The 15,275-nt window shown below is 33.7% G+C and overlaps 1 protein-coding gene across 1 annotated transcript; it reads right to left on the bottom strand.

Moving 5' to 3' along the window:
• Positions 1-1,365: 1,365 nt before the first annotated feature.
• On the bottom strand, positions 1,366-14,262 carry Pix (pixie). The gene is made up of 12 exons (XM_026641766.2): positions 14,154-14,262; positions 13,709-13,923; positions 13,169-13,384; positions 12,224-12,431; positions 8,273-8,459; positions 7,663-7,784; positions 7,403-7,503; positions 7,025-7,202; positions 5,874-5,995; positions 3,170-3,366; positions 2,256-2,490; positions 1,366-1,532 (listed from the first exon to the last, which is right to left on the bottom strand). Exons 2-12 carry the CDS (start codon positions 13,919-13,921, stop codon positions 1,485-1,487), a joined length of 1,827 nt encoding a protein of 608 aa, XP_026497551.1. The 5' UTR covers positions 13,922-13,923; positions 14,154-14,262; the 3' UTR covers positions 1,366-1,484.
• Positions 14,263-15,275: the final 1,013 nt, after the last annotated feature.

The raw sequence follows: 15,275 nt of genomic DNA, 5'->3' as shown, positions 1-15,275 counted from the left end.
TAAGGCATTGAATAAATTATGACGATGTATATGATGGTAAAGATGCGATGAATAATAGTAAGGGTGTGTGATATCGATTGTTTTTGTGTTGTGTCATGAGTATGAAACTATATTTTATCGGTAAAATAATTTTGTAATAATGTCAATTTAATATCCAAAACTTCTCCGTAATTTGCAATAAAAAAGCGTGTAACAGATTACATAATATTTATTTTTCAATTTAGATTCTTTATATCTATCACTTAAAGTTAAATTAATTTATTCGGTTTTAAGCGTGTAAATAGTATTTAAGAGTTATTAAATGGCATTGCAGTTATGCAATTACATAAATTCGTATATATTATACTAGCGATCCGCCCCGGCTTCGCACAGGTGCATTGCTGCCTTCACAGTTTTTCAGTCGTTAGACAATACAAACCGCTATGTCCCTGCGTTTTAAATCTCGAAAATCTTCATTTAAATTACATGCTGTAAAAGGCCATATTGACTTATATTAAATGCATAATGTATTTAAGGTACTTAATTGGATAAGGATTAATGCTCTATTGCTTAAAATCGCTTCGAAAATGAGCCATTATTTCTCGTAAAAAGTAAAGGATATAGTAGTTATTGTGGGTTATCCCTAAGAGAGAGACATATACCATCTCGGACTTTTTTAAAAGACATTTTTAAGGTGTACAATACTGTAGTATATTATTTTGATCTATCTCTTAGGGTTCAGCCAGCATTTGCAATGTAAACGCAATGTTTACGACTTCACTTTAATTATCAGTGGTTCTTTACAATATTGTGCATGTATTATATATATTTATTATATAAACTTAATATTATATAAAAATAATAAATATATATTAATAATATAAACCTTCCCCTTGAATTAATCTGTCTATTAAAAAAAACCACATCAAAATCCATTGTGTAATTTTAAAGATCTAAGCATACATAAAGACAGACACCGGTAAGCGACTTTGTTTTATACAATGTAATGATACGATTTATTGCATTTATCATAAGAATTTGATAGGGCTATATGAAAAGAACATGTTTTGATACAAAAAAGTCACGTCTTCATAACTTGATTACAAGGTATGCGAGACTTGATCTTTGTTTAATTCTTTCTTTTTTATATGATATGACGATTTTTTATATAGATAAAAATGCAAATGTGGTTTAAAAAAAACAAAAATTAATTGTTGAATGAAGATGAGTATTGTGCAATTTTATAAATCTTTAAATTAAAATATATTTATATGTTATTATTTTATGTACTATAATATCAAAATAATACATACCCATTTTTTTCTAAATAAATGATCAAACTTAATTATAATTTAAAACATTTAAGAAATAAGAAAAAAAAAAACATTGTATAAAATTGATTTATTATGGTAATACAATTATTTGGAAATACACAGATGGCAGACCATCAACATTGTGACAGATACAATTGTTCCAATATATATAAATATTTGTTATAGTGGCATTTAGTCTTCCAAGAAGAAATACTGGCCCGCTCGTTTCTGTTCTATGTCCTGTGAAAATAAAAACAAAACATGAATTATATAATAATAATACATAGATGTATGTTAGTATAATTAGTAAGGATTTATGACAAAAAAAATTTCTTAACTAGTTGTATCTTAAAAAAAACACAAATTTTTAATAAGTGCCTACACTATCAAGCAGTTTCAGAAGTAGAAGCATTAAAAATATATAAAATATTTACAAATATTTCTTAGACATCTTAGTCTAAGAAATATTTAGATTGTTACTTTATATATTTCTTCTAGTAGGATTACATAACATCAAAGGAATACTTAAGTATAACATTCTTTAATTTAAAAATTAAAAGACACAACTGCTATGAATGAATTAATAAATCTATAGTCAGTCATTTGAGGATATAAGAATTCTATTGATACCATATATATCCAAAGTTATTCTGGCATTTATGTTTTATGGTGGAGTAAAGAAACTCACATACATACAAGAACCCAGAAAACATTAAACTCCTGTTTTGGGTAGTTAGGTGAAAAGGTTGACAAACATCTGTTGTTTAGTAATAGTGACAGTACTCCCAAATAATTATTAGGATGAACATTGTAGGTTGAACATTGTAGGTTGAGCTAAATAATATATATTTGTATGTCTTTTTATCTAAGATTGCAGATATAATAGTACTTCTGATCATTCTTTGATTAAGTGGATTAGTATAATTATTAAAAGCTGTAATTTAGTAATGAATGCAACCATACCTTAACAGAAGAATGTTTATTGATCCTAGGTCTGAAGTTGTTTGGATCCCTTCTGAATGTAATACCCAATAATTCCAAGAACTTATTCATGCCATTGAGCAGGGACTGCGGGGCATGGGCAGTTGCGTTAGAGGATGGGGTTCCCTCAAATACGATGACACGATCCGCAAGGTATGTGGCCATTATAAAATCATGCTCAACTACGAAACCCGTTCGCTTAGCATGGAGAATGAACCTGGTAAAGAAATTTATAATACATTTTCAAATTGATCATGATTACCATATATGCATGTACTATTAAAAACGAACTAAAACATAAGTAACCAACAAAAGCAACACTAAACAAGTTATGTAAACAGAGCTAACCAAAAATTCTATTGACTCATACTAATTTAAATCATGTGAAGTATTGATGTGCGGAAATTAAATATAAAATTAAACATTATATAGTTTTGACAATTATCATTTATCAGTATTGATAACTAGTTTCCGCCCGCGGCTTCGTCTTCGTGTGAAGGGGGATATGTTGCATGTGCTGTATTCCATATATTTTACATTTTATTTTATTATTTATTCACATTTATTATTATAATATTTTAGTATATTAATAACATCTTCAACTAAAATAGAGATAAGAGTTTCATTGTACTAGAACAATAAATACCGCAACATTTAAATTAAATACATGAAATACAGATTGCACATGTATACCGCATACACATAAGCAGTTTTATTGATTATTAAAAAAAAAACATTAAATTCTGTAATTATTTACAAAGCCAGACATGTAATTTCTTTCCTTCATGTCTGTTAGACAATGTGTCACAAGATCTTATGACTTATTATGTCTTATGAGACAGTATGGAACAATATTTCCAAATCTGAAATCTGTTTGAATAGAAATAAATATTTACCTTTTAATGACTTTAGCGGCAACTAAACGCTGTTCAGAATCCAGGTATGCAGAGGGTTCATCGATAAGGTAGACGTCAGCCGGCTTTCCGAGACAGAGCACCAGTGCGACACGTTGCAACTCACCACCAGACAAGTTTTGCACTTCTTGGTCCATAATTTCTTCAATTTTCATTGGCTTCATTACATCGGTTATGAACTGAAATAAACATTATCAATATATCAGAAAAAAGTAGGCAAAATTGTTAGTATAAAAAAGAACAATGTTTTATTCTATTTGTCTATTCTGGACAGTCTCGGAAATCATCATGATTTACAAGACTGTAAAACCAATGACCGAAAAAACATCTTATCGACCAATCAGCCTGCTGCCTACTTTATCCAAGGTATTGGAGAATTTGATACTTCGCAAAATAATGCCAAACCTCTTGGAGCGCAAAGTGATACCAGATCACCGATTCGGGTTTAGAGAACACCATAGTACAGTCGAACAAGCCCAAAGAGTATGTGATGTAATAAGAAAGTCCTCAGAACAAAAGGAATACTGTTCGTCAGTGTCTTTGGACATCCAGCAGGCATTTGATAAGGTTTGGCACGATGGCCTGTTATGTAATTGTATTGAATGGCAAAATATTTCCCATTCATACTTTGCATTATTCAAATCTTTCCTCGATGATCGCATATTTTATATAAAAGAAGGTGACGCCACTTCTGGCTTCAAAGAAATTAATGCTGGGGTACCACAAGGATCTGTTCTCGGCCCCATGCTCTACACATTGTACACTGCTGACCTACCGCTATCACCAGGGGTAACCACAGCAACATTTGCAGACGACACTGCTATATTGGCACGTAACAAAGAACCAAAACTGGTATCAGAGAACTTGCAGAAAGCCCTTAACAAAGTAAACTGAGAGGAGGAGATTGCCCACCTGTTAAATTGGGCCAATGTATTCTACCCCACAGTGACCACGTAAGATATCTTGGCTTACCCCAACGACCTCGCTCGCCAACTCACCATGGACAAATTTGTGAAATGACTAAAACGTCATCATATCTTAGAGTTAGAAGACCGGCAGTAGCTCTGAGCAACAGATGTATTGCCTCCAATGGGAAGCCGCTTCGCATGACAGCATCACTGAACAGATTTGCTCATAGCTCTATGGCTGATTGCAAATAAAAGCAGAAAAAAAAACTATTTGTAACAAGAAGTCAACGCTTTTATATGGTAAGGGGTTACCCAATCATAGATATTTAATGGCACTATAAGAATTGAACCATACTATACAATGTCAATATGCTGCTAACTATATTCCATTTGTTACTCTAGATTAAGTGATCTTTCAACGAAGACAAAACCAGACAAAGAACCATACTGTTAGGCAGTATAACATGGATGGGTTGTATCTATTTAGGTGACGTTGCACAGAACCCTGTGTATGTATATACCACTAGTATTTTACTAACAGGCAGAGTACGCAAATTCATTTATATTTTTAAAACACTAAGACATGTTGCTAATTTTTCAGTGATTAAAAAAATTTATTATGCATTATGCCAATCTCTCATTGCATACTGCATCTCATGTTGGGGTGGTGCACCAAAAACTACTATGAAACCCTTAGAAATTGCTCAACGTGCCATCTTAAAGGTGGCAACTTTTCGGCCACATCTCTATCCAACCAATCTGTTATACTCAAATTGTGGGGTTCTTAGCGTAAGAAAATTATTCGTATTAAATTTAATTATATACCAACATAAGAGGATTCCGTACACTTCTATTGACAAACGACGCAAAAATAACATTTGTTGCTTACACACTCCAAAATTTGTTTTTACTAAACGATTCGGTTATTATCTTGTTCCTTACTTGTATAATAAGGTGAATGCAGAACTGTTTATATACAAATTGCCACTAGCTCAGTGTAAAAAAATGGTATTTGTGTTCCTGCTTAACAAGACGTACGATGAAACAGAAAAATATATTACTTCTATAACCTAATTTCTACTGACCCACACACACTTACACGCACGCACACGCACGCACACACACGCATATACAGTAACACTCACGAACACTCCCGCACCCACAAAAACAACAAAAAAAAAAACACATCTCTTAATTATTACCTATTTTAATTTAATGAATTACTTATCTATAAACATTTTACATAAGATACGTTTTGTAATACCCAGGCGATAGATCTCTAATGTATTTTAATTATCACAACTTTCGGGGAGAGGACTGATTATCCTTAACACAGGCTAGTTAATTTTAGCCTAGCTAGGATAGCCAGTACTTGACCTGTTTTTCTTTTGATGACCATATTATATTACACATTAAGTCTTTACTCATAGTGCAATATATAATTAGTTAACTGTGTATTGCATACTTTCAGGAATAGCCGATACAAAGATTCAGATTATATATACAATTACTTCTATTTATACTAATAAATGGGTAAATGTTTTATTAATATGCCTATAAGAAAAAACCTCAAACCCAATTAACATGATACTTTTACCAGAAGATGCAGCATACTTATGTTTTAGTATATAATATTATTAGATAAGTAGACTTGTAGTATTTTGCAGTTTCACCCCCCTTTTAATTTATACTATTGACATGACATGAATGAATTTCATGTTCTTTTATCAAACATTTATGCATTTTTATTGTAAACACCTACAATTAATTACATTTACCTGAGGATGTGTGTATGCATCTCTTATCTTGTCATGAAGCAAACTGCGCACTAATCCTTGGGATTTGGGAGATATTTTCTGTGGCTTATAACTAATATGTAGCTGCGGCAGTTGGCTTGCACCTACAATGAATTATCAAAATTGTTTTGTTAGTAAATTTAAATTATTTTGTTGTTATAATTATTTTAATTGCACACAAAGGATCATACATGGTTAACTTAACTATGTAAATAAATGGAAGAGTAGAATATTTAAATGAATATATTATTTTAAAGACCAAGGCCCTATTGGATAATGATGACTTATATGGTCAAGTGATAAACAAAATTTAAGTAGTTTATTGTATAAGGCTATTAAAAAAGTTTTTTGTTTTAAACTAGTTATACGCATTAGTATTTCAGTTATTAATTTAATTAAGTAGTTCATATATTATATCATATAGTTCTTTAATGTTAGAAATGTATATCATATTTTACCTTCAGGTGTAATAGATGATTCAGCATGTTTCAGACACTTTTGAAACACAGGATGAAAAAATAAATCAAATAATTCAGTTCTAGCCATTATTAATTAGTTAACAACGTTTTATTCATCAGCGCAATAAAATTTACCATTAGCCTATATAACCTCCACTGTTTAATGTCATCTACATTTTTTGCACTGTTTTTATTAATTAATTTTAAATAAGCGTATTTTCACGACAATAACATTCAAATAAAATAAGGATAACGTTTTTAAAGTAATTCCTTGGTAGATTTCACGACAAAACCAAACATTTGACAAATGACGAAAACTTGACAGTTAGTTAATTCGTGTTGCCACATTAAAACGTCATACGTGATCAGATACGTTGACTAAAATAAAACGCTTTTAAGACAATGTAAAATATAATTTAATGATAAAATTATTTTTTGTTATTTAAATAATGTTTAAAAATATGATTAACTTTTTATTTTGAAATATTAAGCCTTCTTTATAATCAGTATATAAAAATTAACCCAATATTAAAATAAATGATGTGTGCATGAGAGACGATTCTATAAAATTTGTTGAAATTTTATAGTAACTTTAAATATATAACATAATTATCTAAGTCATTGATAATTTTCTATTTATTCAAGTAGAAGTAAATTAAAAAATATATATATTACCTTCATCTGGTTCCAGGTTACCAGCTAGCATTCTAATGAATGTTGTTTTACCAGTACCATTTTCACCAAGCAACACTAATATCTCAGAGTCTGAGAACTCTCCTTGAGCTACATGTAGATGGAAGTCGCCCATTGATTTGTTCATTTCTGGATACTCATAATGGTTCATTCTTTTTATCTGTGTAATTATTTTGAAATTTGAATGTTTTGCAAATGTAGATTTTATTATTTGAATTTAAAAAATAAGTTTGCTGTTGTTTATGTATAGTGCATGTAATATTCTAAATTTAAAAAATTTGGTCTGCTCTATATTATGATTATGTGTTAATTCAATAAAAAGTTAAACCAATGTTTTTATATACAATAAATAATACATACCTCTTCCTCTGTAGCAGATTCTGCTACTTTGAAGACAAGAGATTCAGTTCTGAATCTCATATTTTCAGTGGGCACAAACCCATCAAGGAATATATTTATACCTACAAAAATTATTCAACTATAATAATTATCTTATTATTATATTATATTAATTATTATTTATAATTATGAAATATTACGAAAGAAATATGAATATATCATCATAAATATTAATGTATACACAAATTTATAGTTATTTCTTAGTTTTTTCATTTACTTACCTTCTCGAACAGAGAAAGGCATAGTCACAACACCATAAGCACCAGGAACACCATATAAGCAGCAGATGAAATCTGACAGATAATCCAATACTGACAAGTCATGCTCTACTACAATAATGAACCTGTTAACAATTTTTATAATTTTATGTATATTATTGCACTAAATTGCATAAAGTATTACGATTTTTGCAATTTCTTTTAATACTATTAGGCTCAAATAGATAGTACCTTCATATTTGACATGAATATTTTGTTAAAATAAGAATATAAAGCTTGTAAAAGCCAACTTGAATAAAGTATATTTCTACAAGATTTATATCAATACTATATATTTATACAAGCATACTGGAGAATATTTAACATTCTTTAGCAAAAGACAATATCATGACACAATAGAGCTTAAAATGTCCACAATCTATGAAGAGGATCAGTCAAGCAATCCAATAATTATTCTTTAAAAAAATATAAACCTACATAAAAGAGACAGTGCTTAGTAATAGGGCTGTTACTAATCTTATTAGTAGTAATGTATATATTTATAAATGCTTAAAGGTTAGTGCTGTGTTTGCCAACAGTACAAATTGCGGCAAATTATTATCATAAAACTTACTTATCAGGGTCTATGAGTGAGCGTATAGTTCTGGCAGCATTAAGACGCTGCTTGACATCCAAGTAGGAAGATGGTTCATCAAACATAAATATGTCGCCGTTTTGTATACAAACCATGGCGCAAGCAAAACGTTGCAGCTCACCACCAGATAATGCTGCGATTTCTCGATTGCGAATATGTGTCAAATCTAAAATAATGATAAATATTTGAAATTGTATGGTATAAATTAAATAAATAAAAAGCAAGCAGGTACAACTATTTTTTGATAGTTTTTTTTTATAGTTGTAATGGAATAGGCGTTTGTTTTCCATCTCACCTGATGGAAAGTGTAGATGAAGACGAAGGTGGTACACGCCCATCCAAAAGAAACCTGTTCACTCTACTCTTAAAGGCTCCAAAGTTCAACTCATCAGGAAAAATAGACTCAGGCTGGTCGATCCAAATTTTTGCGACTCTCACCAAAAACGAGCTATCAAACCGTTTAGTTCGAATTTTGGGTATGTCAAAAACGTATGGATGAAACTTTTGCTTTCGCCTAGTAGTACGATAAAGGAATGGAGATGGCTCAATCAGTTCGAAAAGAGCCTTCGAGCACTCTCCGAAGTGTATCCTATAAAAAACCGATAAGCTGGCAACTCGACGACGATGCTCAAGGGTGTGTAGTCTGCTATTTGAGAGCTTGTCGTTGCTAATTAACCTACGGGCTCTTCGGCCAACTGAATCCAAAGCTTCCAGATGATATTTGGCTGCACCGTCCAAGAGATGACTGCAGTACTCCATGCGGGATCGAACTTGGGCAGTGCAAAGATTAAGCAGCTGTTCAGAGCTGAAGTACCGCCGAACCTTTGAAAGAATTGATGATTTCTTGGATGCCGCTTGTGCCATAGACTCAATTTGTTGGCCAAAGTTGAGGTTAGAGGTGATGGTAATACCTAGAAGCCCTAGACGATTAGTAATCGGTAAGGATACACTTTCGAAAGTGGGTGTTAAATCGAAGCTACTCTTTTTCGCGGAGAAAAGACACGCCTGTGTTTTGGAAGGGTTGAACTGAACAAGATTGGCGTCACCCCAATCGGACACCCACTGCAATGTCTCATTCACCCGTTCAATCATGAACTCTCTCAAGGACCGCATTTCCTCTGGACTAGCTCGCGAGTTGGACACGTACCTCTCAATTACGGTGCTGTCATCGTCGTAGCTAATAATATCGGGTTTTAAAAGATCGTTTATGTGCAACAGAAACAAGGTCGCAGAGAGAACAGATCCCTGAGATACCCCAGCATTGATTGCCATTAGATCGGAAGAGCAACCATCCAAGACAACTCGAATCGACCGTTCCCTCAGGAAGTCACATATCCAGTCGCAGAGCTCAGTAGGTATGCCGCATGCTGGAAGCTTACTCAGTAGTGCCTCGTGCCAGACCCGGTCAAAGGCCTTTGAGATGGCTAATGAAACGGCTATTGCTTCACCGTGACCCTCCAAGGCCTCGCTCCAAAGGTGGGCGGCATATATTAGCATATCTCTGGTCGAGCGTCCCCTGCGAAAACCATATTGGTTATCACTAAGGAGCTCGTTTGCTTATATATGTGTTGTTAAGATATGTCTGGAGACGATTATTTAAGATACGCTCTTAATCTTACAGATTATAGAGGTGATCGCGACAGGTCTGTGATTGGCTGGGTCTGCACGGCTTCCTTTTTTGGGAATAGGCTGAACATTAGCAAGCTTCCATGATCTCGGAACTTTACCAGTTTCTAGAGAGAGTTGGTATAGACGAGTCAGAACAGGAGACAACTCGAGTGCACAACACTTCAGTACCACTGCTGGAATGCCATCAGGACCACTGGCCTTATTAATATCCAGGTTCAGAAAACATTTAAGTACCTCTTTTTGGAGGATTTTAACGGAGCTCATTTTAGGGCCAAACGGAGGTAACTGACGTGGACACTTACCGTTGCAGTCCAGACGAGAATACTCTGCGAAGAGATTGGCAAATAAATTTGCCTTCTCCTTAGCGCTGTGGGCCAGGGATCCGTCAGGTTTGTGCAGAGGAGGCAGCGAAGAGCGACAGAAGTTTTTCTCAACCGACTTGGCGAGGCTACAGAAAGCTATGCTCCCTGAGGGAAAAGAAGCTAACTTTCCCCCTATACGGCCAATGTGGTCAAAACGAGCTTTTCTTATCACTTTTTTACAAGATTTAGTAGCTGCGTTGTATGTTTTCTTCTTTGCCTGGACAACCAAGGCTTTGCTTTTACGAGCGTCAGCCCAGGACAAATAGGCTTCATGCTTACGCTTTTCAGTTAAGAGGCATTCAGCATTAAACCACGGGCGAGCTTTGGTCTCAAGGGATACTTCAGCAAAAGGAATAAAATACTCCATAGCTTCATAAATCACACTCGAGACAGCATCTGCGCAGCACGATGGATCTCTAGAAGAAAAACATATCTGCCTCCAAGGATAAGAGGCGTAAAAGTGACGCATCTCATCCCAATCCGCTATCTTGTATCGCCAAACTCGCCTAGTGCCTTTAGGACTGGTGTCAGGAGGCGAGTAGTGCGACACAATTTTCACCACACAATGATCCGATGTCCCGAGTGGTGGTGAAACATAAACCGAATATCTGTCAGGATCGGTTGTCAACAGAAAGTCCAGGCAATACGCAGTGTGGCCCACGACGTCAGGAATACGAGTGGGTTCGTGGACGAGCTGAGAGAGGCCACAAGATATTGCAAATTTGTAGATCTCTCTTCCAGCGTGGTCAGTGTCACTATACGGGTACAGCCACTCTTCATGGTGTGCATTAAAATCCTCAAGAAACATCAACTGCGCAGATGAAAAGCGTCGATGGACCGAATCTGCAGCTTCATTTAGATGGTTAAAAAGTCTAGTCGTCTCCTGGTCGCCGCTATGCGAACGGTAGACACTGGCGTAAACTATTTGATCAAGGCCAGTATTCACAAGAACCCATAAAACAGAGAGGTCAGGAACCTCCAAGTTACGAAGACGCTGACAGCAGATCACGTCCCTGATGTATACGCACACGCCCGCATGGGCACGGAATTGGAATGGGCCAGGATATACCCTGGATAGTGCAGGTATGTTGGATCGGACGGGTTACAAGATCTGCATCTCCGTTAGAAAGAGTAAGTGAGGTCTCTCAGTATCGAGATGGTGATGGACTTAATTGAGATTTGAGTGGAATCCTCGGATATTAGAGAAATGCACTTTAAGGGAGAGGAAGTGCAATCGCTGGTTAAACTTACTTTTCTTTTTGGTTCTTTTCATAGTTAGAGTGAATAGGGGAAGGGGAAAGAAGTTGGGAAAAAGTAGCAAACCAGGAGCCAAGCAGCCCGCAAGGAACAATACACCGATGGGGAACTTGTTTGTAGAGCGCGGGGACGACCGAAACTCCGGGATTATGCGTGGCCGGCGGGGCAGCCTTTCACGTGGAGCTAGCCCCACGCTAGTTGGGCCACCTAAAAACCATGGGCGGCTAGCGGAGTACCGTTTCTTCGGATCCCGCTGACCTCCAGGACAAGTGACCCAATGCATCGATAAACGGCTGTCTAATATAGCACAACCACCCAGACCAATCCCCATTTATGGGCATCTGGAACTCTCACTCACCTGACGAAACACAGCAGCATTAATGTGCTGCTGTTTCACGACAATATTTGATTCGAGCCTGGCCCTTTTGAGCCACTGGTGTTGGTGTAGCTAGGCTCTACCACTTAAAAAGTTGTATTATAAATGCAAAAGTGATTTTGTTTTTTCTTTTTTTTGCCACTCATTCACATCTATACTACTTAACCGATCATCATAAAGTTTTACATGCACACTTTCAAGGGTACAGAAATAGAGTTAGGGTATAAGTACTCTATACACCTGTCCATCCCTCATGCAGGTGAAGCTGCAGGTGGAAATAGTAGTAATAGAATATGTAACACTTACCAAGCATTCTACATATCTCAGGTTGATTTTTTCTCTCATCCTTCTTATCAAGCAATTGGCCAACAGTTCCTTTGACTGCTTTTGGGATTTGATCCACATATTGAGGTTTGATAAGAGCTTTTAGGTCATCTTCAAGGATTTTAGTAAAAAAGTTTTGAAGCTCTGAGCCACGGAAATGAGACAGAATCTCTTGCCAGTCTGGAGGGTCCTGGTAATTACATTTTAATTAAATCTCTTTCCTAGATTATGTACCATATATTAGTATACATTGTAAGTAGTAAATATGATATATTAAAATGTTAATGAATTAAACAGTAATTTATTAAGTTTTCATTTAAAATATAAGAGTAACTTAATAACATATTATAATAAACAATGCAGTCATGGAGTAAACTATTAAAATTGCAATTTTTACAAAAGCAAAAATAAGTACCTTGCAATGTTTTAAGCATAACATTTCAACACATCACTAGATCATTGTTTGTACAAAAAATATTTTTATTATCTTATTGAAAATATAACAAGGTTATTTAAAATCTAAAAGTATTCTAGTTGTGATTTGCTTTTTAAAATTATTTATCATATGAATATTAAACAAATATTTCATAAATTTTTACTATAATTTATTTCATATTTGTATATATTTAAGTAATTAATTTTAATAATACTTTTGAACATACATTTATATTTCAGAAACAGTCAATACTTGCAATAAATTAGGGACTGGACTTAGACTGGTTTAATTTATGTTGTAAATATTTACATAAGATTATCTTAATATGTATGCTTTACAGTCCTAACTTATGATAATGTGATAGATATTTCTTTGACCATACTTAATCTTCTGTACAATAAATTATCTTTTTCATACTTTGCAATGATATATCCACTATAAATAAATTAAAGACATAAGTAAATATATAATATATATAAGTAACTACTTACAGCATAACGACCCAAGTTGGGTTTCTGTTTTCCAGCAAGGATCTTCAAAGCAGTTGATTTTCCAATACCATTCTGACCAACAAGACCGAGTACTTCACCTGGTCGAGGTATTGGCAAACGATGGAGTTTAAAAGAATTCTTTGAGTATCTATGTGTTGTATGCTTCTCTAAGTTTGATGGAATATTGATGATAGTGATAGCATCAAACGGACATTTCTGAAATAATTAATATACAATTAATTACATTATATAAGTGTACATAATATTGTCTTAATAAATCATGCATTAATAATAACTTATACTGCAACTTTGGTTTTCTTTTGTTACATAATGAAAAACAATATTTTCATAAATGATGACATTAAATAATATAGCTATTAATAATCTAAATAACAAAGATGTTTAAATATACAACCTCATTAATTCTAGATGTTTATAAAATATATAATGTCCCTATGGTCAGAGAATGATAATTTGTGAGTGTTAAGACGTATTTAAGAAACTTTTATGTAGGAAAGTATACAGTAACATGTTACAAACCTTGACACATATACCACAACCGATGCAAAGTTCCTCCGAAATTGTAGCGATCTTGTCGTTGGGAGTCACCTCGATGCACAGTTTCCCCATACGCACCACAGGGCAACTTTTCTTGCATTCTTGCCTACATCTTTTGGGTTTACAACGATCAGCATTCACAATTGCGATACGTGTAAGTTTGTCTGTCTCTTCAAAGGCTTTTTTTCGAGACATCACTGTTAAGTAAAATACACAAATTACATCAAAGCAAACGATTTGTATTCGCCTTTTTAATATATATTTTGGTCAATATGCCACGATATCCAGAAATCTTAATATAACCTCAACAATTATCATATGGTAGACTTCAATTAAGAACTAATTATAAGAAAATTTCAATGTAACTGTTTCATTTGCAAGGGTTATTTTTTTAATATTTATAATGTACTACAAAAAATTATTATACCTAATAAAATACAGCGAACGTTGGCTAGACTTTGCCTACGTTCGCGTGTCCTTACGTCTCGTAATGTCAAAAGGAACAATATTGAAGATTGTTACGTTTAAGTGAAACGCCAAATTAAAAAAAAGCAGAACTGTTCGGAAAATCCATCAAACAATATAGATATATAGAAAAATATTTTATTGTAATTTAAAACTCTACTTGCTTAATTACTTATATAAATAAAATAAATTTACTTAGCTACAAAATGAATGACACATTTACAAATACTGAAAACTGAAAATGTACAATTGACTATTTTTGATGATACTGTGAACTATACTATACTTTATATATATAGTACTAGATAATCTTAGAGGCAGATATGTAAGAAATATTTAGGTACCTATGCTTGTTTTGTTGTATTATATTATTTCGACTGCTAATCTGATAGACCTTTTGTTGGAGTTTGAATTTATGACACATATAAAAATTCCAACACTTTTAACACTATTTAGTTTTAGTATAGTCTAGTGCAGACATATATAATAGTATTAATTATGTTTAAGGACACATTTGAAAAAAACGTAATATATATACAAATGTTTAATAGCTATATTAAATTTACAAAGGATATCATCAATCATGTAAATACAATTTAAGCAAGTGAGCAAGAATAATATTTACTTTTAGGCGGCTAGGGTACCAAATAGTAAAACGTGTTAAATAGTCTCAGAGATTGTCGGGACTCCATTGTTGCATAAATAAGCTACAGAGTTCGCAGGTTAGATTGACCATCCGCATAGTCCGCACTATAATTCGTACGATATCCTTTGAAGTTGCAAACATTCTAGATTTCTAGCATGCTTCCGTCCTTGTATAGTCTGGTCATCTGGTGGATATAGTGTTAATATTCAATCAATCAATGGATTTGAAATCAAATAGACTTTTGTTAGTACTTTTGAATCGTCAGTTGTTACCACTTGTTCGGAGTGTGGAATCTGCTATTAACATGCATTTATAACAGTATAAAAAATAGCAGTAGTAGTACTACAGTTTTTTTGGACCAAAACGTTAGATACTCGTTTTTAACTGTCAAAGTGTCAACTGTCAAAGTGTCAACTGTCAAGTCTTCCCTCTTATGAT

Source organism: Vanessa tameamea, chromosome 20 (genome assembly GCF_037043105.1).
Source record: "Vanessa tameamea isolate UH-Manoa-2023 chromosome 20, ilVanTame1 primary haplotype, whole genome shotgun sequence".
In the NCBI taxonomy this organism is placed as follows: domain Eukaryota; kingdom Metazoa; phylum Arthropoda; class Insecta; order Lepidoptera; family Nymphalidae; genus Vanessa; species Vanessa tameamea.
The sequence above is the reverse complement of the archived record's forward strand: the minus strand, read 5'-3'. Positions and strand labels throughout refer to the sequence as shown.

What these genes read in the sequence shown, in the direction of transcription:
- Pix (XM_026641766.2), bottom strand. Translation starts at nt 13,921, where the DNA reads ATGTCTCGAAAAAAAGCCTTTGAAGAGACAGACAAACTTACACGTATC. An exon ending in GTTGTGGTATATGTGTCAAG is followed by an intron (nt 13,385 to 13,708) that starts GTTTGTAACATG and finishes TAATTATTTCAG; the next exon opens with AAATGTCCGTTTGATGCTAT. An exon ending in CCAACTTGGGTCGTTATGCT is followed by an intron (nt 12,432 to 13,168) that starts GTAAGTAGTTAC and finishes TGTAATTACCAG; the next exon opens with GACCCTCCAGACTGGCAAGA.